Source organism: Rattus rattus, chromosome 8 (assembly GCF_011064425.1).
Source record: "Rattus rattus isolate New Zealand chromosome 8, Rrattus_CSIRO_v1, whole genome shotgun sequence".
NCBI lineage: Eukaryota > Metazoa > Chordata > Mammalia > Rodentia > Muridae > Rattus > Rattus rattus.
In genome coordinates this window covers 78,219,438-78,243,213 of record NC_046161.1, presented here as the reverse complement: position 1 = coordinate 78,243,213, position 23,776 = coordinate 78,219,438, and the positions used below count along the sequence as shown (strand labels likewise).

The window sequence follows — 23,776 nt, the reverse complement described above, 5'->3', positions numbered from 1 at the left end:
CTAGGGGACTCAGAGCAAGGGCAAGGCCCAGACAGAGTTTTGGCATCTTAAACCCAGAGCGTCCTGTTCGGCAAGCCAACTGGACTTGCTCTTTTCCAAACTGTGGTTGACAACCTGCAACTTTTCCCATCCTATCTGCACAGGACTTTCTTCTATTTTTAACCCACAGACAGGGCTCTGCTTTCCCCCCTAGCAAACTGCCAGCCCACTGCACCAGAGCCTGCGGTAAAGTGCCTTACTCTGCCTCCAAGTCACTGACCATCCGCCGGTTACCTTCTGCAGCCTTCTCCAACTGTTGGCAAAAATAACTCGGGTGCAGCCTTTATGCAGCCTTTACAATTACAGTTCCAGAGAAAAATACATATGGGTAATTATAAGGAAATGTGCAGTTTCCTAAGTGTTCAGGGGCAGTGGGAGACAGGAGACTCTAGTTTCCAGCCACTGCTCGGACCCTTCTGTCAGAATCTGAACAAGAGAGTTCTTCGGGGACCATGGGAGGGGAAGAGAGTCAAACTGCTCAATTTCCAAGAGCAGGCCAGGGCATGGCTCTGTGGGGGATTCCTTAGGCTGTTCTCAGGTCTCCTGGAACTTCGATGAGGGGCAAAGAAGGCAGAGTGTCCCCTGCCAGGAGCCCTAGGGAGGCTCCACCTGGTAGAAGCAATTGCTGCTAGATAATATTTTTCTCTTCATGTCCACGTAAGAATATAAATACAAATTAAATTTGTTTCGCAAAGTCTTTTTTTTTTTTTAAATAAAAAGCCCTACAATTGCAGGTAGAGCTCAGCAATGCTGTAATTAACAGGATCGTGCCATCCATCTCTCTAGTGAGAGGGCAGCAGCAGCCTGCTAGCCTGGAGGAGCCAGGTCCACCAGGAACCCTGCTGAACCGAGAGGGAGAGATAGAGAAAAACGTTCCAAAAGTTATGCCAACACAAAACCATCTTGACCATAAAGAATTAAACCAAATACAACAGAGTGGAAAAGTCAGCATTTCTAGAATAAATATTTCATTTTAACTCAAATTCAGTTAGCAGGCCACCAACCCATTACTCTGCAGTGAAAACCCTCTTTACGAACTGAAGAAGGGGACACACACGGTCTGAGGGCGATGCCATTTTGCTTTATTGAACACAACACCACCTGATATTTGTAGTCATGAAACAATCGTAAGATCACCGCCATGTGCCTTCTAAAGCGTTACCCTCATGCACTGGATCCAGGAATCCACTTACACTGCCATGATAAGTAATTCGCAGCTTGTCAGCCAGTATCCGCCATAGTTCATCTCACAAAACCACGTGTGAGAAGAAAGAAGTATAAGGAAATATAAAAAGGGTTCAGAAAAAATATTTCCATATCTGGTCATGATCTTCCTGGTTTTCTGTAAAAGAAATCAGTGACAATTATGAGCATTCTTAGTTCCGTACCTGCTTACTTTCTTTAATAACATATTTAATTTCCACCTCGGAAAACCGTCTTATTCTTTTATCACATTGTTGGCATGAGTTTATGCACCCTGCTTACATTTAAAATAAATGCATGACCTAAATTTAGAGACATAAAAACAATTTTTTTAAAGTATTTTAACATTAGCAGCAAGGCATGTGGCCATATTTCCTTGACTGGCCAGCACCCGGCCCATGAAGAGACTCCCTGAGGAAGATCTCCAATGAGCCCTAAGGGCCTGACTAGGGTAACCCACTGTTTTCACAGGCATTTAAAGAGGCAGTCTCTGTACCCGCAGGGAGTGCGGGCCAACACCCTAATCGAGGCCTGTAACAATATTCTCAAAACACAGCCATCAAACTGCAGCAGCATAGTGACAGAAGGGGCCATGATTTGCATAAATGCGTCCTCTGATCTACAGGCTCTGTAACCCACTTACGGTATTTAAGAATTACACTTTCTGCACTGGAACAGGTAGAGGCCGATGCCACCATGCTGAGTTTATTCCCTTTTGTCTTCTGATGAAATCTTGGTTCCTCACAATGCATTATTATTACTTTTTTGGACAACTCAGATATTAAAATATAAAGCTTCCAATCCCATCTCATCATCTTGGAAGGTTTTAAAAGCAGGGTGTCAGTATGGGTAACTTCTATATTAAAAACTTGAAAACCAAATGAAGCCAAGAATATCTTCATGATACGCCTTTTTATTTTTTAATTCCTAGAAGGGCAATGCTGACAGGCTTGATAAGCCCAACTTAGGAAACACTATGAATAAATAGAATTTCTCATCCAATATTTAGAAAACATTCACCAGTGGGCGGGGTGGGACACGCCTGTGGATCCAGCACTTGAGAGGCAGAAGCAGGACAATAGTTGGCTTAAGCCGGCCTGAGCTTGCTTCAAAACAAAACAACCCCCACACACACGCAATTAAAATATTCACCTGTCATAAAAGATCCTAGAAATATGATAACCTGAAGACAAACTTCTGAATGCCACGTATCATATAAACATCTAGTGCCTAAGTCAGGGATGTGTGAGAAACCGCTTTCAAGCAAAGGAAATCATGCTTCTACCGAAGCATTTAAAATAGTCCAGCAATGTATAGAAATGAAGGGGGCAGCAGAGACTAGAGGGGGAGAAAATGTATTTGATTATTTAATGCTAGCACACTGCATCTTACATATAAATCTTAATACTGTCGACGCATTTCTATTGGGTGTATATATGCTAGCAGAAGTTTAAGCATTACATGAAGTAAACACTGCTCTGAAAGTTACTGTTACCAGAGCATAAGGCACTGGTTGGTGGCACTGTTGATCCTGAGTAACAGGACACAAAGGGCACCTGCACACATCAACGAGTGGGTAACACCTACCTCAGTCGTCAGTAGTTGATCATCTTGCGAAGGGCATCATAGCACTTCCATTTGTCTGGGATATAAAAGGGCTCAAAAATGTGAGGAAACGGGGTGTCATATCCACACACTCTAGATATTGGAGCCTCTAGGTTCAAGAAACATTCTTCCTACAGGGAAGGATCAAAATGGGTGACTTTAACATGTTTTCATTCACAGAAATAAAACATTTCCACTTTAAAAAAAACACCCAAATATTTAAGGCACAATTACATCTATGGACAACACAATGTCTGGGTATATTGATATTTAAAAGCAGGTATGAGCCGCTTGTAGGTGGATCCCAACTTTCTCTGAAAGCCTTTAGAATATATGTGCATGCCTCTGCGGCCACTTTCATCTACTACTGACGCCAGTGTAGAATCGTGTCAACCACACTTCTGCAGGTGTAAACGTAGAACAAGACAACAGAGCAATGCTCCTAGCGCTGAACTCTACAGCCTGAAATCAGTGATGATGGATGCTTCCTCTTGTTTGTAAAGCGAATTGTTGCTTTCCTGAAGAGGCTGCCGGCTCGTGGCTACGCACATCCCAAGTCCACTGCCTGTCCGGTGTGTGCTGACCTCTCAGGTGTTAACCTGAGACGAGGCCACCTCTTTTCACTGTCATTTCTCAACTGCACACTCAGATGACAGACGGAACGTTTGCCCTGAGGGAGCACCCATGTTGATGACCTACAGAGGGCGCAAGGCAGTAGTCAGATTCTTGGTCTCCCCAAGGCAGACCATAAGCTCCGTATGGGGAGACATCTGGTTCAAAAACAGAAAATCTAAATTTTGGTAAAACAGACAACGCACAACATTTTTTTTTATGGAAAATTGCTACATAAGATTTTTAAATTAAATCTGAATAAAGTGTTAAAGATAAACTGATAGAAGATATAACAAAATGACTCTGAAGAAAATAGCATTAATTTTTTTTACTATTGGCTATTATCTGAAGTAAAAACCCTTGGATTTAAATTCAACTATTCACATCCTGTCTTGCTTCCCAAGGATTAGGTGAAGTCTACATATTCTTCTACCCCATAGTCTTTCTAAATTATCATTTGAATTAATATTTTTTACGAAGAGATCATGAAACAATATTCAATCTGTATCCATGTGGCAAACCATTTTCATCAGTACAAGTGTCAATCAGTACAAGCCATGTCGATCAGATAAGTAAACTTCAGAGAGAACCATTTGACCACGTATAGCCCCCTTCTTGGTCCCATTAGCCACAATGACTTACAGAATCAAATGCCAAACCAGTGTTACACTTCCCAGCAACAGAAATTTCCATGAACAACCACAGAACTTCACCATTCAAGCTTACAGAGCCATGGAAGCATCCCACCTCTACCAATCAAACTGGAAGAAAGACAGGGTGGCGGGTCCTCCTGTCTTCAGTGCAACAGGAAAGTTTAAAGAGGTTTAGATTGTCAATCTGGGATAAACTCAATTGTATGTTAGAGAACTCGGCTGTCTTCCCATCTTCCTTGAATACCACTTTTCTTTGAAAGCAAATTAGCTGTGGACATAGCAATGTACAGAAAATGGAAGACAAACCATTTCACTAAGTGACTTTGATTTTACCCTTGTAACCACTGACTTGGAAAGCCAGTCTTCCTCATTATCCTCAGTCTCTTAAGTGTAGACAACAGCCAACTTGATCACTGTCAAACAGTTCTGCTCCTAACTCACCGATGTGAGCTTTACTTTTTCCCAGAAGTCATCCACATGTTTGCACCAGCAGAGAAAAAACATCTAGCACCCAGACCACACTTGAACTATAAACAGCATCGCCCTCCATGGTTGGGAACAACAAAAAGGGCAAAGGTTTCAGTTTATACTTTTTAAGATTTATTTCAGGCTTTAAGAGACAACACTGATTCTGTCATCAAATGACAATGGAAAAAAAAAAGATTAAAGCATCAAGCTTTGTCTGAGTAAAAAGTCCTCATTTTAGGTTATAGAAATTGATGGTTTTGTGTGTAGCTTTTTCTTCTCTCAGAAGCCAAGACTGAAAATTAAATAGGAGAGAATCAAATGATTATATGCACAAAAATGTCTTCTACACTTCAGGGGGTGAGAGTTCAAGGTCACTGGACAGAAGACCATGGAAGGAGCTTTCCGTGTAATTAGCACGTGCCCCAAGGTGGTGATCCGATTTGAAATTCTAACTTTTTGCTAAATCAAAGACATTACCCCCAAACCATTAGTTATTTCTTCCACGGATATGGAGTGGACCATATTGTACAGCAATTGGAAATAAGGCGTCTGGATCAACCAGGCAGCCGTGCTCAAAGAACTGGTTTATATGCTAATTATCCACACCGCTCCACTCTTTTGAACTCCACCCAAATAGCACAACATCAGGTTGTTCATAAGGAAGCTATATACATGTATCAAGAAATGAAATCAGAGACAGACAGACAGACAGACATGTGCATGCTCACACACACATACACACTTTGGAAAAGATGCCCGCATCTCTTTTTCAGATGTACAGACTAATATATAAAACTGATCCCTCAGAACGTCTCTCTCCACTGCAAGACAGATGCCACCATGTGTGCTGAACTGTCAGGACAATCTAAACTATGTTTATCCTCTCTGCTGCCCTCTGAAGTACAATCGTATGTTTAGCTTTATTTTACTTATTTTGGTTTTTGCTTTGTTTGAGAAGGGGGTCTCACGGGGCAGCCTTGCATTCACTGTATAGACTAGGCTAACCTTGAACTCTTGGCAATTCTATTTCAGACCCCCACTCCCACTCCCACCCCCCAAGTGCTGAGATTACAGGTATGAGACACATACCCAGCTTAAGCACATACATATTTAAAAATTATATTTGCTGACATTTAGTTCAGAACTAGCCAGTGCATAGAATGAGGATTAAACAAAGGCCTAGTCCACAGAGCTGTGTGGAAGGTTATATGTGGTGTCTAGGGCAGAGTCCAGACAGCGTCTTTCTCCACAGAGAGAGCAGGGTGCTTGGACTGACTGAGTCCAGCTCCAATGTGATCCAGCAGGATCGAGACATCACCATAACCGGGTTCAATAAACAATCTGCATGGGAGCCGAGAGAGGCTTCCCTCCAGACATGTGGGGTCCATGAACGGGAACCCTGATGTCCTTACGGTGTCGGCTGCATACAGATTGCTCACGGTGTCACAGTCCCTCCAGAAAGCCCTCAAAATGGCATGTGCTTTTGCTTCTGAATGTGCTTTTGCAACTATGAGGTCCCCCTAAAATGTGTTAATAGTAACAGTGACAATATTCACATGGTGCCAGTGCTGTGCTCAATGAGTTATGTGGGTTTTTTTCTCACTTTTATTTCATTTCACGAGGGAGGAGACAGAGACTGTGGAAATTGTCTGAGGTAAAAAACTTACTCGCACCGGCAGGGAAGATCCAAGCATCCCTGCTAAGCCCGTGGTTTCAGCCTCGCCCTCAAACTCAGATTTATTACTTTTAAATTTTTATTAAGAGTTTATGATGTGGTGGGGAGGGGGAGAGAAAGGCAGGCACGGAGGGGCGTCTTCAGGCCACAGAGTGCACCTAGAGTTCTGCGAACAACTTTTGGGAATAAACATGGGTTCTGGGTGTTGACCTCAAGTCAATCTGGTTTGTATGGCCAGTGCCTTCGCCCTCTGAGCCACCCCGGCAGCCCCATTATGTGTGAATGTTGAGAACAGCAATAGTAAGGGGAAAATGAATTAGGAGCTTTTATTTAAAAATGAAATGGAAGGCAGACTGGGCTTTCAGAGTTTTATAAAGGAGCACTGAGCAGTGCAGGGGGTTGGGAGCAGGTTTGCAAGTCTCTTCCAATATCCTGAGAAGTGCAGAGGCCATGAAACACACGCAGGAAGATGACAGCAGGTAATGCACAAGGCCAGGGAACAGATGTCCCAGGACCAGGAGCCTCTGAGCTATCCTAAGAGATTTGTGCAAGTTTAGTTCAAGTTGTTTGTACATTAGCCATCTGGACTGCTCTGAGCACCCAGCCAGCAAGGGAAGCACTCGGTATACAATGGTTCCAAATCACTAAAACCACGGGTGCAGGCAAAATACATCTTCATTTGCCTGATTTTTATAGTATAAAATTCACTTCAATTTCCTTGTGGCAAAGGCCATAAGCTCCGAAGAGGCAGACTTTTTATGCGGCGAAAAGAAAAATAATTATAAATGCATGGAATCGGACCTCTTTCGGTTTAAGATAAATGAAATATTACTGAGATTGTAGCTATCCTGCATTTGCATCTCTGTTTCACTAGATGCAACTTCAATTGCTTAAGTGTGTCCCTTAAAGGTCACATAGTGGAAACTTTCTTAGTTCCTAGGTCAGTGTTACTTGGACATGGGGATTTGGGAAGCAGACGAGGGCTAGATGAGGTCATAAAGATGACCCCATCTTGGCCCATGTGAGAGCAGCAGTGGCTTTCAAAAAAGAGGAGAAATTGAATGCAGTCTCTAGAAACAAGAGCCACTTTGTTCTCTATAAATTAACCAGTTTCAGGGATTTTGTTACAGAAATGGAAAATAGTCAAGAGAGTAAAATATACTGGTATTAGTATATATGTTATATATATACACATATATATACATATATACTTATATATACATATATAGTTTATATGTTATATGTTTGTATAAATGCATGTTAGGGCCTTCATGGAATCCTTTAAGGCCTTACGATGCATAACATCATTTTACCCCACTAAAAAATTAAGTTCATCAGGCACACCTCTCCCTGTCCGGGTGTGACAGTGGTCTATCACTGCAAAGATTAGCTCGCCATTTCAGAACACTGTGGCTCCAGCAGCCCCCACCAAATCTTTATGTTGTTTTTATGGTAAAGTTGCAGAATATAATTGGCACAGCATGGACCGTGGAATTGTATCTGAAGAAAATCTTTAGTATGATTTAATCTTGCCAAATCTCCATATGCAACAACAAAATTGAAATCGCTGTTTCACATTATTGTCATTTTCTACCATTCTGTAGCTTTTGTCTAACTAAGGCTCTAGACGCACAGTTACATATGGTAAGTTACTGGCTTTCATGCCTGATTCATCAGAATGTTTAAAAAGCACAGGGTTTCTGTTTTCCCCTTGAGATTTTCCAAGTTAAAGGAGTCGCTTATCTACAGCAAAGCAGGTATTTGAAGCAGCAGCCAACTCATTGAAGAAAGATTCAGCTATGCAAACTGTCAAGCCTGAGATATGGCATCCGTAATAGTGCACAGCCCAGCAGCTCCTTACAAAGCCTTAAACACATAAGAAATCACCCCAAATACATCAGTTGCTCCATGAAGGAGGGTGGAGGAAGCCATGCTGGACCACTGAGCATGCTCCACTCAGCCCATAAAGCATGTCAGAGTCCAGTGTTGCCCCCTGGTGGGGAGCACAAATCCTGGGCTCAGCCCTGGATCTACTGACAAATGAAAATACAGGGAGACAGGTAAATCAAAGGCTCGAGAAATGGTTAAAATGTCTAACACATCAAAAGAATGTCTTTTCCACATGGTGAGCCCGTGGAAAAGTGACGTGTCAGCACACAGAAGACTGAGTCGAGTCCCGTGGGTTGGAGAAGGCCATGGGGGCGGCATGCTTGGAAAACTGGTTAAGAAGACCATACAATACCATTTGGTATGTCGTTAAAACAACTATTTGGTTTTCGTCTGTTTTTTATTTTTTACTTCAAGGACATTCCTGGCTCATATTTCTTTCTAAGAGAAATTCTGGAATAACGTGTAGTCAGTTCTTCTAGCGACAGACATTTGGATGTGGCCCATTGTGCAAGACTCCATGACACCACGAGCTGAAAAGCTGTGAGGTCAAGTTCAAAGTCCGAGTAGAAAACCATAAGTCTTTCCTATGCTTTTTTATACCTGGTATGCTGGTCCTGACTAGAAAATATGCTAAATAACTAATTCCTAACTAATATTTCTGGGCACTGAGTAGTATTTGAGTAAAGCAGAAACAATAAGAAAACCTTCTAAGTCAAACAGACAAGCGTCCATTATAGGATCTAATAAATCAAGTTTTGGGGTTCTAACAAGGAGAAAAATCGACAACCTAATTCTAAGGTGAAAGATTTCATTCTAACTGGCTTTGCTAACGAAACAGTCTGGTATTGATAGCCCTTTGATGGTACCCATTCCACTGTAACCATTTGGACTGTAGACTGTATCTCAGGTGAGGATGGGTGGGATTTAAGTCACAGCAGGGAATAAGGCAGACTAAAAAGTTATCATCCGTTTCTAAGAGAGCATATTCTGACACAGCGTGGCGAGGTTTTCGAGTGTACTCGCATTTACACTTACATCCTAATATAATTTAGTCGTCATTAATTTACTAATGAGCAAAACAGCAGATTTCCTTCTAAACACAGAGAGTGGTCCAGAGTGGAAGCACAAGAGTTAAACACTGAAACTACAAGAAAGACTACACTGGTTTTCCAAACTGTCATGTAGTGGAGAGCTTGAAAGTCCATGAACCTTATATTAATCCCACTTATGTAAGGTTAGACATCACCCTGCTTCCAAATATTATCACAGAATATTTGTTTTAAATCTGCCATGAAAGTTTGCCCACAGTCAAAACACGAGTTTCTGCAAATGAGAAAGAGTGACTCGGATCTCTTGAATCACACTTCGTCAGCACATGAGTCATGGAGACCTACAGAGGGCCACGCGCCAGCAACTGCAAATTACTGAACTAAATAAATACAACTTCACCAATGTATGCAGTGACGCTCACTTCAGCTAATGCTTTAAACACTGTGTATCACGGCTGAAAAACAGGGCTTAAACTGCATGCAGATTACTATGTGCCGGTTTTCCAAGGGATTGGATATGTAAGTCATTCTCAGTAGTCAGGTCCCCACCCAAAGCCCCAAGCCAAAAGGATACCCTCCAAACCTACATGTATATTCACTGTCAATAGTATGCACACAAGATGCAGACCACAGACATCAATGTAACAAGACAGTACATGAATGATATAATCTTACCCAGGTTTATTTTTTAAAAAGCTGAAAATTATTACTGTTAAGCCAAACTATTCCATCAAATTTCGAAGTGTAAAATCAGCCTTAACTAAATTCAAATCTGAGGTCTCTGTTATACAACTTCTCAGACACATCTTCAATGCCCGTTGTAAAGACCCCATTTCTTTATCTCTGATGCAAGTCCCTGGCAAGTTGATAGGAAAAATTTTAACATTTCTCTCAGCTACTTAAAGAATGAACCGAAGCCCAAATTAGTGGGGTTTTTTAATTTAAATTCTGAGTACATACATTTACTTAAATTCCAACTCTATTTTTAAAATAGAATAAATAGGATACAGCCAAGCTACCTAACAGCCAGTTGGAGATGACATTAAATAGACAAACACCTCACAGTTCAGAGTCACAACATGCCACAATAGTATCATCTTAATATGAACACCTCGCCGGCTCTTGACGTATTGCCTGTAGAAACTGAAGTAGCACAAATCTTAAAACCAAGATTTAGTGTTAAATCAGTGCCCCCTACTAGTCCAAAATTGTTGTTAAGTTAGAGGTTAGATTCCTGATTTCCAAAGCTAGCTTTCTAAAGTTTACTACTTCATAATATCAGCTAAGTGAGTCAGGATAACTCTTTCATTTAGAATATAGCTAAAAGTATTTTTGTAAGAACAAGACATTATACTGTGATGATCTAGGGATGCATAGATTTTAAATTAGTTCATTTCGATTTTCATGAATTCTAAATTAGGCATCACAAGCATAGGACCTAGCACTCATCAATATCACTTTGGTTTCCCAGGTAAAAGCTGCAAAGATTTTTGTCCTACTTCAGACTTGCCCCCTTACTCGTGAACTGTGATCTGCGATGCCTACCACTTTCAATAAATGGTAAAGAAACAATGACTTAAAATTAATTTCCTCATTAAATCTTCCTGCAGTGCACTGACTGATGACAACCGGCCTCTGAAGGGGCTTTGGGGCTTCACAATTTTGCAGTCCGAGGCTGAGACTCCTCTGAGATAAAATATGTGTAATTCGACATGTAGAACACACTGGGACGCAATGCTTTTGTTAAAATATGTTATATGAAGGGAAGGGGGGGAAGGCAAGGATCTCAAATTTCCACAGACGCCGAGGCTTCTCAAATTTTACAGTTCAAATTCTTCCTATAGAAAGGAGCACGGACCAAGGCGGCGGCGGCACGGGAAGGCGAAATTTCCTTAGGATGCGGACACATAATGATAAACATAAGCCAGCAACAGCTCGGGGTCCCCTCGGGAGCAAACAGCTCTGTTCTCTATAAGGTAGGATTTCCGGTGTGCTTGTCGCGCCGACAAATGAAAATTCTCCTGAAAAGTGACTTCGGGTGATCGCAAAAAAAGCTGTGTTTCTGCATGTTTTTCTATAAAATTCCTAGGGTCTCAGTCTACCACCACCAGATGTTCAAAAGTCAGATGTCGGCATCCTCCCAGCAAGACGACCCTTGTCTCCTGACAGGGAGATGCACTGCTCCATCTCTGAGCTGCCGGGTTACCGAGTGGCTGGCACTCGCCGACTTTTGCAACCTGTTCTTAAGTTTCAAACCTAACCGTAAACTGAAACTAAAAAGACCAGACCAACGGAGTCCTCATGAACTGTCCCTGTCTTTCTAATAAGAAACGAAAACAAAAACAAGAAACTGATTTTTTTTTTTAAAGGTAGCTAAAGCATTTGTTATTTCAAAAATTAGTCTTGGGAAAAAAAATCAAGGTTTGTAAAAAAATATTTTCCTTCTCTTTAAACATGTTAAACTTATCTGTTGTTGTTTATGCTTAAAAAGAATGTCAAAAGAGCTTGCTACACACACACACACACTCACACACACACACACACACACACATTTAACAAAAGCAACGCAGGAGAGAGTGATCATTTTACTACATATGCATGATGCCAACAGACAACGTCAATGCTTTATGAAGTGGAACGCTTTTCTAAAAAGTTAATTCTGTGGCCACAGAAACCTAACTTTTCAAGTTTGACCTTAGTGGCTACATTAGGCAGTAGTGTGACTCTGGCCAGTAGGTAAATGACTTCAATTTTAACCATAAAACCCAGCAGAAATAAATGTTACATATTGTCATCAATCACTTGGCGGATATCTGGTCAGAAACCTGATGTTGCTGTCTGCTGCTACTCATAAAGTTCAGTCATTGAGTAAATGAAGTCTGTGTTAGGGACATGTGACAGAAGCTGCAAAGGGGCAGGTGGAGACTCTCGTCATTCAGATGCATATGACTTCAGCATCCTGCTATGTGTGGCCTGTTTGTGAAAACAAATGCAGCCCTTGCAGCGACTGCTAGCATCTCATTCAAATGAAACGCATGATCCAAAGTACATTTTGCTCTCTAGTGACGTTTCTGTCTTAAAATTGGCTATTTCTTACAAAAACGCGCTTCACATTGAATGTTTATGAATTTGCAGTTTCCTGTTAGTGCTTCAGGAGTCCCGGGATGGCTCGAATCCATGGCCTTTTCTGTACTCTTCGTAATTGAGAAAATAGGTGCTGATAAGACGATTTCAGCTCTGCACGCAGCCTTAGCACAGCCGAGCTGCGTGCTCAGAACAGATAAACTTCCAACCAAGAGGATAAAACCACAGCTTTAACAGAGGGGTGGCTGGCGGCTGACATCTGGCTCCTAATACTTTTATAGTTAAGTGTAGAAAGGTCTGACGAAAGGCACCGTTAGCAAGGAACTTGAGGTGAGCTAAAGAAACGGTAGCAATATAAAGGTAACATTCGCGTGTTTCGTTTAGATGGATCAGAACATTTAATTACTACCATTTTATCCTTTTTAAATCCTACTTGCTAGGGGCTGACTTCCATAAATTAAATCAGGACCTCCAATGAAGAATCTGTAGCTAAGGCAGAAAGTACTAAACCCCCACCCCTAAGGCCACAGGGGTTCAAGTACTGGTCATTATGTCATAGCTAATGATGTGTCTAAGCGAGAATGGTCTCAAACAGTCTCACGTGTACTCAACACATGCAAGGAACAGCCAGAAAAACAATATGGAGAAATACAGAGGGGGAAAGAATGAAGCTGTCCGTTTGAGTTCCAGGAAGGACCATGCATATATACAGAGAGAAGCTGCTTAAGTACTAACCCAGCCTAAACAGTAACTAAACAGATACTCCTATTTGATAATACATTAGAGTTAACGGTCTATATAGTCTGGCTTAATCCTCCTAACGTCCCTGTGGGGATGACAAGTGAGACAGTTTGGGAGGGTAAAGAGCCAACCTCACACAGGTACGCACACATTGTTATGGACTTAAACCCGTGGGGCTCACCCGATTCAGGTGCACCGTGAAAGGCCACAGTCTCTAGTATTCAAAGACTCTTGCTTGGATCCAAGGTGATTCCGTGGTTTGTTACTCCTGCACCTGTGAACAGGAGCCCTGTGTTTCTTTTCAAGTGGAAGTGAGATCTGGTTTTTTCTTTTTAACTCTCATAAGCAGCAGAAGAGTAGTGAGGAGGAGGGCTCAGACAGTGGGAACTGGACAGCCTTCTTTAATTAGAATCACAGCAAGTGGGTTTGCAGGCTTGAAGACATTTTTTTTTTGAAGATGCTTTCTGAGAAGATGTGTATGGTGTGCCTGGAAGGAATTTGTTCCTAGTTAACTTTAGTGCGAAGTACGTGAGTGTGGGATCACAACTTGATTCCAGCTCGTGGCTGTCCACATAAGTTTGATGGTTTCTATAGTGAGTTTCAAATCACAAAAGCACTTCAGAAGGAAAGGAAACCAGCCCCCGTTTATTTATTTCTTTATTTATGAGATAGTCTAGATGAATTTATGGAACTAGGTTTTTTTGATTAAAATATCACCACCTTTTGAGAGACTGTAGAAATACTTTAAATGCACAGAGTTTGCAAGTCTTAGTCTGGCTTTGCCTTAAATTGGGGAATAAAATTTAATCTCCTCACAGTAAATATTTTATAGTTGTTCTCTACACTTAACTGAATTTTTTTTAGGACTCTACCACTAGAGAATAAGATCTCCAAAGTATTTAAATAAATGTTTTTTGAGAATTAAATTAAATTCTTTTTTTTAAACAACCAAACAACAGGCAACAGAGCAAGCCACTGAGATGACACAAGTGCAGAGTCAGTGTAAACTTAGTGCAGTACCGGGTCCCTGTCTCAGAGCACAGACACCAGCCTCAGCTCGTGCTTAGTCGAACGGCCCCCGCAGCTGACACTGGGTGCTTACTAAGGAGCTGTGGGCTCCCAGCAGCAGTGGAGAGCGAGCTGAACACGTATGTAAGTTCCATCAAGTGGACACTGACGTGCACAGATGGAGCTGCATGGAGCAAACAAATCCTAGCTGTCTGAGGTAAACATTCCAGCCGCCCCTGGAAAAGTTTCACTTTTAAAAGCGCATGTGTCTGTCTCTGTCTGTCTGTCTGCCTGCCTGCCTGCCTGCCTGTCTGTCTCTCTGCGTCTGTGCATACATATATATGTGCACACATAATCAAATGTGTATATGTGCGAGTATGTGCATACATGAATCAGAGTTTCCGAAGCACTTGAATCTCATCATTTTCAATCCCCACTCTCCAAAATGAACATGCTTACATTTGACTTAACAAATCGCCAGCCCACAAGGATTTTCCCTAGGTTTCCTCCAAGGCTAATTACGTAGCAAATCTAATTAAGTGCACATGACTCATCTCAACAGCAGGTACTTCAGTTACTTCGGCACTGCCAAAAGGGGTCCGAAGTGTGTGTTCTCCCGCCAAAATAATCACGCTGTGCGCCAAACTGATAACCATTAAACACAGCTGCAGAGCAAATGTGCGGTCTCGGTGCTGTAAATACGGTGTTCACACATCAATCTGCTCGCCAGGCAATTGCTGGTTCAGAACTACCGACTGCACATACAGTACTGCACAGAAGGCCCGTGCAGCCCTGCCCGTCCGTCATTTCTCCAGGAGCCTTGCACAGACAGGAGGGCTCCCTGCTCTTAGGAAACATACACCGAAAGTCTGAAAGCCTCAAACCTCAAACGCTGAAACGCACCTTTGCTAGACTGGTTTGCTTAAGTTCAACGTGCTTGTAGGAATAAGAGCGTAGAGCATTCTGTGCATTTGAGAGTATATTTGCAGAACAGCTAGCATGGAATGTAGCTAACCTTATTCTTGAAAATCCCAGAAAGTCGTCAACACAAACTAATTGCTTTTAATTGCAATTAAAATTGGTTAGAACACTAACCAAAGCCATGACAAACCAGCACTGCGGAAATTAAACTATATTTCAGTAAGGCGAATAATTTCTGCAGAAGGAAATCCTTTGCAGAGGGGTGCTCCAAGTTCAGTGGGTTTGCGGGTTGTTTAAGGCCATGATCGAATTCCCTCCAGAGATTATGAGATCACCATGGCAACTAGTCTTCCCCAAGATACGCAAGAACCAGTGTTCTGGAAACATGCTTGTCCTTCTGTGGTGGTAACAATATGACCTAGTTTTAGGGACAAAATCTACCTGGTTTTGTGCAAAGCAAACAACATGTTCACTGACTGAATCACCACCATAGAATATAGCTTCCTTACTGAATGCAAAAATACTGAGATTAGCCATTGTGCTAATGTCTAAACAAAGCAAAGTTTGTGACTTAAGTTACTGAGGATGTTACAGCTGGAGTAGCTAAGAGCATAGGCCCAGGCTGAAGAAAACTGGCCCTGAGAGAGCAAAGGGCTTATCGGGACGAAAGCTGGCCAGGGGAAAACCCATATGCTTCCCCACAGCTCTTGCAGTTTCTCAAAGGGGGCACACATTTCAGTGGTTACATGAGCTACAAGTTGCTGTTGAGCCATCTCTTTCTTGATGTGCGGTGTTACAGATTTGTGAGTTAAGTATCTCAGTTTAGGTTTTGCTTGTTTGCTCTTGTTTTTTCTGGCTTGGCTATCAGTTGTTAACTGTCTCAGTGTTGGCTCAGTTTAAGTGTGAAGACCCAACAGTGCAGAATATCATGCACTGTATCACAAGCCTTTGTACTAGAGATATTCAGCTCAACTACAACTGCTTCACCTTGAGACATTGAAGGACTTAGCTACTGCAAGCACGAGTCACACACACACACACACACACACAGAGTTTATAAAGTAGTCCGAGGAGATTTACTAATGCCTAAACACCCTCTCCTTCCTGCAATAGATGCTACACTGTTACAACAGCAATCCTACCCTCTGCATAACTTTCCTAGTTCCCCCAAGCCACAAGCAGATCTACGCAGGCCTTTAAAACAAAGTAAGGAAAGGGAAAGGGAGGGGAGAGGAGAAGAGAGAGGAGGGGAGAGGAGGGGAGGGGAGGGCACGGGGCTGGGGAAGGAAGAGGAAAGGGACCAAGTCACTGCTTTCTTAAAAGCCTTTTTCATCTAAATGTGTCTCTTGCTTTCCTCTATCCCGCTATGGTCATCTGGTGCACCTTCCAAATTCAGCAGAAATGCCCTTTTCCAAGAAGCCATCCAGTAACTTGATATCGATTTTTTAGAAAGAATACATCCATTTTTCTCAACTATTATTACTCAAAGACAACAAGCCCGCACTATAAGACCCCACTGTGTCCCTCCCTGTATGCACAGGAAACACATTTAGGGAGCACGGAAAAGGAAGCAAATTCCAAAGGAGGGGTGCAGAAGGAAACGGGGAGCAACCAGATGGCCACCAGACCAGCCGCAACCGGAAGTCAGCTACAAGTGGTTTTCATATTTTACACATCTATATCTTACAGAATCCATTCATGTGGCTATGACACTGCACACTGCTCTCAGGGCTCCTGAGTGAGGAATCTAAAGGTATCATCAGAGATGAATCATGGCCCTGCTGATAATTCAAACTGCAACAAAGATGACAAGAGGAAGTGAGGGGGCACAGTGGAAATGAGCCGATCACGTACGTTTGGAATTTGGAGGCACTCACTCCATTTGGTTGTTAGACATAGAAGAATGAAGATCTACTTGAGAAAGTTGAAAAAACAAAAGTGAGGCTCTACAATTAAAAATACTACCCCATGCTCTGCGGCCAGGTGGAATCTTTTCTTGGCTAGCATTGGAATATTCCTCCTCTGCCAGTAATCTATTATATTTACTGTCATAGCCAGTGTCCTAATGACAATGTTACTCTCCCATTTACTCTTTCCTTTCCTGACGCTCTCTCGGTGCTGAGTTTTTAATGATTCTCTATCGTAAAGAAAAACACTCAAAACCAAGTAACCTAGCAACACGCACAGAGATCGAATGTCTAATGCCCCCTGCTGCTCTTGTGGAAGGTTCTACCATGCATCCACACTGACATTCATGTGCTTTACTGAGTGGTATGGGAGGAAATTCACTCTCTCTCACTGGATACCCTCAGCATCAGCTGCCAAGGCTGGCTACAATGTAGCAAATTGTGAACTGAGCTCCTCAGAATTTTGCTACCTAAAAAAAAAAAAATTCAAGGGAATTATGAAGTGATCCAAAAATGAAGGCAAGCTTGAAGCAGAACATTTTCTATGTGCCCAATTACACAAAGTTCAGAAGGGCATGCTTGTTTTCTTCAGCATTTAGAAATTCTGATTTATGAAAATTCTGGTGTTTGGAAATTATATTATTTGGTCTCTGAGACCATTTAAGTAGTTTACAAGTAGCTTTCCATTCATGTTGTGAAACTACGTGTCTTTGTGTAGAAGACTGACAACTGTCACAGCATCTTGGACTATACTGTACGGCTAGCACTGTACTGGGAAACAGGAAACAACTATGTAAGTGACAGTATGGCTGTCCCTCACCCACTCAGTCCTCTATACTGTGGGCCCACTAAGACCAACAGGACAGCAATGGTATTCACACTGCGGGGGTGGAAAAAGTAAATGCCCTAGCATTACCTCACACACATTAGTGCTGGGTCTCATCAGCAGAAGGCACACCAGTACCTGAGGTCTGGCAGCCAGCAGGCACGCAGCAGTAAATAAAGCCTCGCCAGGGAACTCCAAATTCTCACTTATCTTCACACGGCTCGGGCTGAGCGAACAGAGACCTAAGAGTCTTCAGCCCATCCATATGGGTAAGGAAAGCCAGCAGGAGCAAAACAGAAAGCACTCCAGCCCTGAATTCCTGGCAAAAGTTTTTCAAGGTTCCAACATTAAAGTGGTGGGGGAAGGGAGGGGAGGAGGAGGGAAATATGAATGACTACAGAGTAAAGTCTATATCGTACCCAGATCACAGTGCAAATAAAAACTATCCGTATTGGGAAAATAATCTTAGTACCATAGCTAAACGGGAGGGGAAAGGCACACCCGTGGGGAAACTGTATTGAACGTACAGAGATGGTGGAGAAAGCAGTCTCTTTTTATGAGAAAAACCCATAAAGTTTAACAAAATCTTCCATAGTGAAAGGAAGGAAAATATAATGTCTGGGTGCTAAGGCAGGATCCCCTCTTTTGTGGGTTGGTGAGAAACTCTGGGAAGGTGATGGAAGATGTGTATTTAGTAAAAAAGCAGTCACAGAACATACTTGGAGCAAACATTTATAAACCACAAATCTGACAAAGTTCTTACATTACAAAACTCTCAGAACCTGGTTGTAAAACAAAACAACAAAAACAAAATACATAAAAACAATTAGAAAATAGAAAAATGTCAGGAACAGACCTTTCTCCAAAGAGAAATACAGACAGACAACGGTCACATGAAAAGATGCTCTACACAGTGAGACATTAGTGTGTGTGAATGTTTATCTGTGAGCGAGCGTGCTCACCCATGTGCGTGCGTGTGTGTGTGTGTGTGTGTGTGGAGGAGTGTGTGTGTGTGTGTGTGTGAGGGGGGGGGGGGGGGAGAGAGAGGGAGGAGAGGGAGATTAATAAGAATGTGAATGGAAACCACTCTTGCAAACATTCTGGCACTTTCTTATACAACTATGTACGTATTCCCATGACTCTGCAGTACAACTCTCGGGCAGTTATCCCAGAGAAATGAAAAGTTTTGTTCACACAAATAATCTGTACACAAATATTCATGACAGCCTTTCCATAACAGCAAAAACTGAAAGTGACCCAAATGCCCTTCAAAGGGGTGAACTGTGGAAGGACTACGGTGCGGTCACACCATTACAAGCTAATCAGCAGGAAAGACATCTACTGACAAACCTGGTGAGTCCAGACGGTAAGCTCAGTGGGAGAAGTCCAAATAAGGGGCCATATGATTCCATCTATACACACAAGCATAAACAGACAAAACTGAAGACATGGAGAAAAGACGAGCAGTTACTAACAGACTGGGGAGCGGGGCCCAAAGACGCCTGTGTAGAGGAAAGCGGTTTCCTGTGCTGAAATAGGATCTAGTGGCAGTAAAGGCTACTCAAACCTACACAAGGGATAAAAGTGCATGAAGTTACATGCGTACAAGCACATGCATGGAAACGTATGTTCAGCAAATGGGTGGAAACAGAGTGAGGCCTATAGTCTGGTTCATTCTTTTACATTCTGTCAAATGACACTTCGTACTTTTATATCCATGCCAAATGATAGCTCCCCAATTTTGCTAAGGTTCTACCATTATGCAAAATAATATGACTGAGTGAATTGGGAGAAGGGCACTCAGGACCATACCCACTATAATCTTTTAACTTTCCGAATGCCTATAATTATTTCAAAACCTCTTATGGACTTTTAAAAATGTATGCATTTTTTTTAAAGAAATCCTTTGTTGAAGCAGACAGAATGGGAAGTGGGGCAGGGGACCCCTGGGTCTCAGGAGGTTCTGTCAGTGGCCTCTACAAGACCACACATAACACTCAGTCTTCCCTGTCTCCATGCTCCTCTTTGTAGCAACAGTAAGCCTACCCCACAGGCTTCGAAAACCTGGTGCACTGATTTCAATGGTGCGCAGTACACAGTTGGTATAAAGTAGACGCTAAAAATACAAGTCTATTTCTTTACCCCATGGTGAAGCAGGTGGACAGACAAATCAACAGTGGGCCGTAAACCCACAGTTAAGGTTAAAAAAAATATCAATCTAAAGGATTGACTATTTGTTCTACTCTTACTATCTAAAGGAATTCCCGAAAACTGTGGGGCTTCTTGCTGTACTGACACGAGGACTCCACTATAGCAGACCTCTGGCAGAGTCTCGTTCTTTAACATAACCTTTGTCTTAGGATAGTTTTACATATGCAGATAATTCTAATGGTCCACAGTGTTCCTGTAAAGGACAGCTTTTACTGTCACTGTCCCTGTCTACCAGTGAGATGCATCTGTTGTGATGGATGGACCAGTCCTGTACCTCACCATTAACTGAAGCCCAACCTCCATCCAGGCTTCTGCATCCTGTTGTAGTTTCTTCTTCCACTCCTGGTCCATCCAACAAACCACTAAGTTCCACCTTCCCTTCTTTAGGATGCCCGGGGCTGTCCTCACATCTTAGAGTTTCCTCATTTTGATGATATTGATGGTTCTGAGGCACATCAATCATTCTGTTTAATGTCGCCCAGTGGGACTTGTCTAATGTTTCTCTCATAGTAGGACCAGGCTTATACTGTTTCTACTTAAATGTTTAATCCCAAATGGGACAGAAATAATTGAAGTTTAACCATTTAAGTTTCTAGAAACAAGGCTTACTATGCTTTGAAGAACCACTCCACACACCAAACTACTCCTCAGAGTAAGATCTTCTACCATCAGACAGATGAACTCTACACGCGTGTAGATGTCAATCCACTGTGCGTGATGCAGCCACAACTGGAAAACATGAGCTTTGTCTCACACAGCTCACAAGCTACCTTGTTTCATTTCAACTGCTAATGTCAACAGGCAGCTTCGACAGTCCTTTGAAATTCTTCATAAACTAGGTTTCTCTACTGCGATAAAGAGCTTATAGACTCTATCTAGAGATGGTTCAGTGGTAAAAACATTGATTGCTCTCCAAAGGCCCCAAGTTCAATTCCCAGCACCAAAACAGTGGCTCAAAACTGTCTTTAACTACAGTCTAGGAGATCTGATGCCCTCTTCTGGCCTACACGGACATTACCCATGCAAATGGTGCACAGACATACATTCAGGCAAAACACCCCCCCCCACACACACACACAAAAACAATAACAAGATATATATCTATATCTATATATCTATATATATCTATATCTATATATCTATATCTATATATCTATATCTATATATCTATATCTATATCTATATATTTTAAGTTTTTCTATATAGGAACTAAGGCAGCAGAAAACAGATGTGTCCTCAGCAAAGGTTCCAGGTGCTGCAGCCATTGGAACTTTGTAAGGCAATGAACTCCACAAGATGGATTCCTAAGATATAGCACCCAATGCTATTTCTGATACAGTAAATTCAAATTTCATATGCATGTTAGATTCAAAACGCATTTGAAAAGCCTCTGTCTAATACCAACACACACAGGATTTTTCTGTATGTCCTTCAAACCTTCCCCTTGTTAAAAAGCACCAATAACTCACTATACTGAAAGTGCATTAGTATAAATATGTAGTGGGCAGTGCTGGCTGCCACAGAGAAACCATAATCATCACCCATGGATTCTGAAGGAAGGAAAATTCCCTCAACCCAAGGGTGGGTTAGCAAATCAGCATCTTCAGCTTTCAGCTGTGGCCCAGATAGTCACCGTCATGGTCAAATCAGGATGAATATAAAACTCAGGCTCAGAACTGATAACACCATGTGGCTAGGCTTCCCTATAGAAGAGGACACCATCATTCCAGCCAAGCAGTGGCCAATAGGATGGGAAAACATCTTCACCAATCACACATCAACAGAGGGCTAGCATCGAGAACATACAAAGAACTGCCCCTCCCACCAAAATCCAACTGAACATAAAAAAAATATACAATTTAAACATGAGATATAGAACTAACCAGAGTTCTCAAAACAATGAAATACAAATGACTGAGAAACAGTTAAGGAAGCATTCTGGGCCATCAGGGAAATGGAAATTAAAACTACTGTGAGATTCGTCTTATTCCAGGCAGAATGGCCAAGATCAATAAAAGAAATGATAGCCCATGCTGTGGAGGAAGTGGGAAAGGGGAACACTTATTCATTGCTGGTGGAGGTGCAAACTGGTACAGGCCGTGACAGAAACGAGTGTGGCGGTCCTGAGATAGTGCAAAGTCAATCCAGCACGGGATGCAGTATAGCGCTCCTGGGCATACACCCAGAGGACTCTGCATCTTACTACAGAGACTCTTGCCCATACATGTTCATCACTGTTCTATTAATAATAGCCAGAAACTGGGCACAGCTTAGGTATCCATCAACTGATAAATGAAGAAGGAAAATGTGGTATGCTTATATAATGGAATAGTATTCAGCTGTTAAGGGAAATAAAATTATGAAATTTTCAGGTCAATGGGTGAAGTGAGAAACAATCATCTCGAGTGAGGTAACACAGACCCAGAAAGACAAGCTGCACATTTTCTATGTTTGGCTGTCAGCTTTGAAGCTCCAGAAATGTGTGTTTCATTTAAAGTCTCCACACAGGTTAGGTAGTTAGCAAGGGAACAGGGTGTGTGGAGGGGAGAGGAGGAGCAGGCTCTTCCGAGGAAGGGGAAATAAATACGGTGTTATGAAGGGAAAGGGGGAGTGATTAGAGTAGGATGATCCAAGTGGAGGATGGGACAGCAGGGTAGAGGAGGGAATATGGAGAGGGATAATAAACTCTAAACACCATTTAAAAAATCTAACTGAATTAGACAGGGAAAGAATGATATACCACTGGCAGGGAGAGGTTGGAGACCAAAATTAAGGTGGGTGGGAGTGGAGGGAAATGTGAAAACTAAAGGATAGGCCAAAAAAAAAAAAAAAAAAAAGGTACCAAAATACCCAGGATCTTCTGCACACTTCAAACATGTTTGTAAACCTATACTCAGACTCACAAACGTATGCATGTATGTGTGTGTGTTTGTGTGTGTAAGTGTGTGTACGTGTGTGTGTGTGCGTGTGTGTACACTCATTAGTATATCCTTATTGGCACGAATACATTACATTCCTCCTACCAATCCACAAGTAACAGCCCCATCTCCCTCACTGGTGTTCACCACTGAAACCTGTTGGAACTGTGGTCTGCACTTCCCAGGCGTTCCCTGGCCTGCCCACCTCACCCCTTACGATTCTACCTGGGGTTCTGCAGCACTGCACTAAAGCAGCTCTCACACTGGGATGTAGATTATGGCTGCCCTCAGAGCTCTGGAAACAGATTCTGGGGTCCCCAACACAAGCACTAATATAATGTATACTCTGGGGTACAATCAGGGCATAGGATTTCAAAGGATGTTTGAGATTTTCAAGGGCAGTAGTAAATGACCTCTGAACCTTTGTAGTAACCTTGTCAGCTGGGTGTATCTCAAGCAGGAATGGGAGGGGCAAGCCACATGGGGGATGGTTTTCTCATCAAGTTCCATACCACACCGCTGGAAGAAGAAGAGACAGAAAGCCAGTACGCAGAAAGCAGTCCTAGAAATAAAAAGGTGATTATGACTGACGTGGGAATGCTAAGGAAAAAGAAATATTGGATAAGGCAAATGCCAGGGGAAGAGTTGAGAGAAACTTCCAAAAGCAAAACTGACCAAGACACAGACATCTCTCCACTATAGAACAACTGGACGGTGTCCACACGGCACAGTATAAACATAGTCACTGATTAAAAAAAGTTCCAGATTCTTATGTCTCAAGACTCGTGTATATTGGGAGGTAGCCTGTATGTGGTTAAAACTAGTGTCCATAAGCAACATGGTGATCCAAAAAGCGATGCTAGCAAGAAAGTGAGTTTGTGTAACTAAAGCAGCACTAGGATTATCACTCCAAATAAGCAAGTAACAGTCCCTCTCACACCCCTGAGCTCATACAAGGCGCAGTAG

The 23,776-nt window shown here is 42.3% G+C and overlaps 1 protein-coding gene across 2 annotated transcripts in view; it reads right to left on the bottom strand.

Annotated features, from left to right (window-relative positions):
* Positions 1-1,100: 1,100 nt before the first annotated feature.
* Positions 1,101-23,776, bottom strand: part of Bckdhb (branched chain keto acid dehydrogenase E1 subunit beta) — a 188,081-nt gene continuing 165,405 nt past the window's right edge. For both annotated transcript variants that reach the window (XM_032909458.1, XM_032909459.1), the window contains 2 exons: positions 2,830-2,978; positions 1,101-1,381 (listed from right to left, as the gene is read on the bottom strand). In XM_032909458.1, the coding sequence (XP_032765349.1) occupies positions 2,838-2,978 (141 nt within the window). In that variant the 3' untranslated portion in view covers positions 1,101-1,381; positions 2,830-2,837. The remainder of the gene's footprint in view (positions 1,382-2,829; positions 2,979-23,776) is intronic.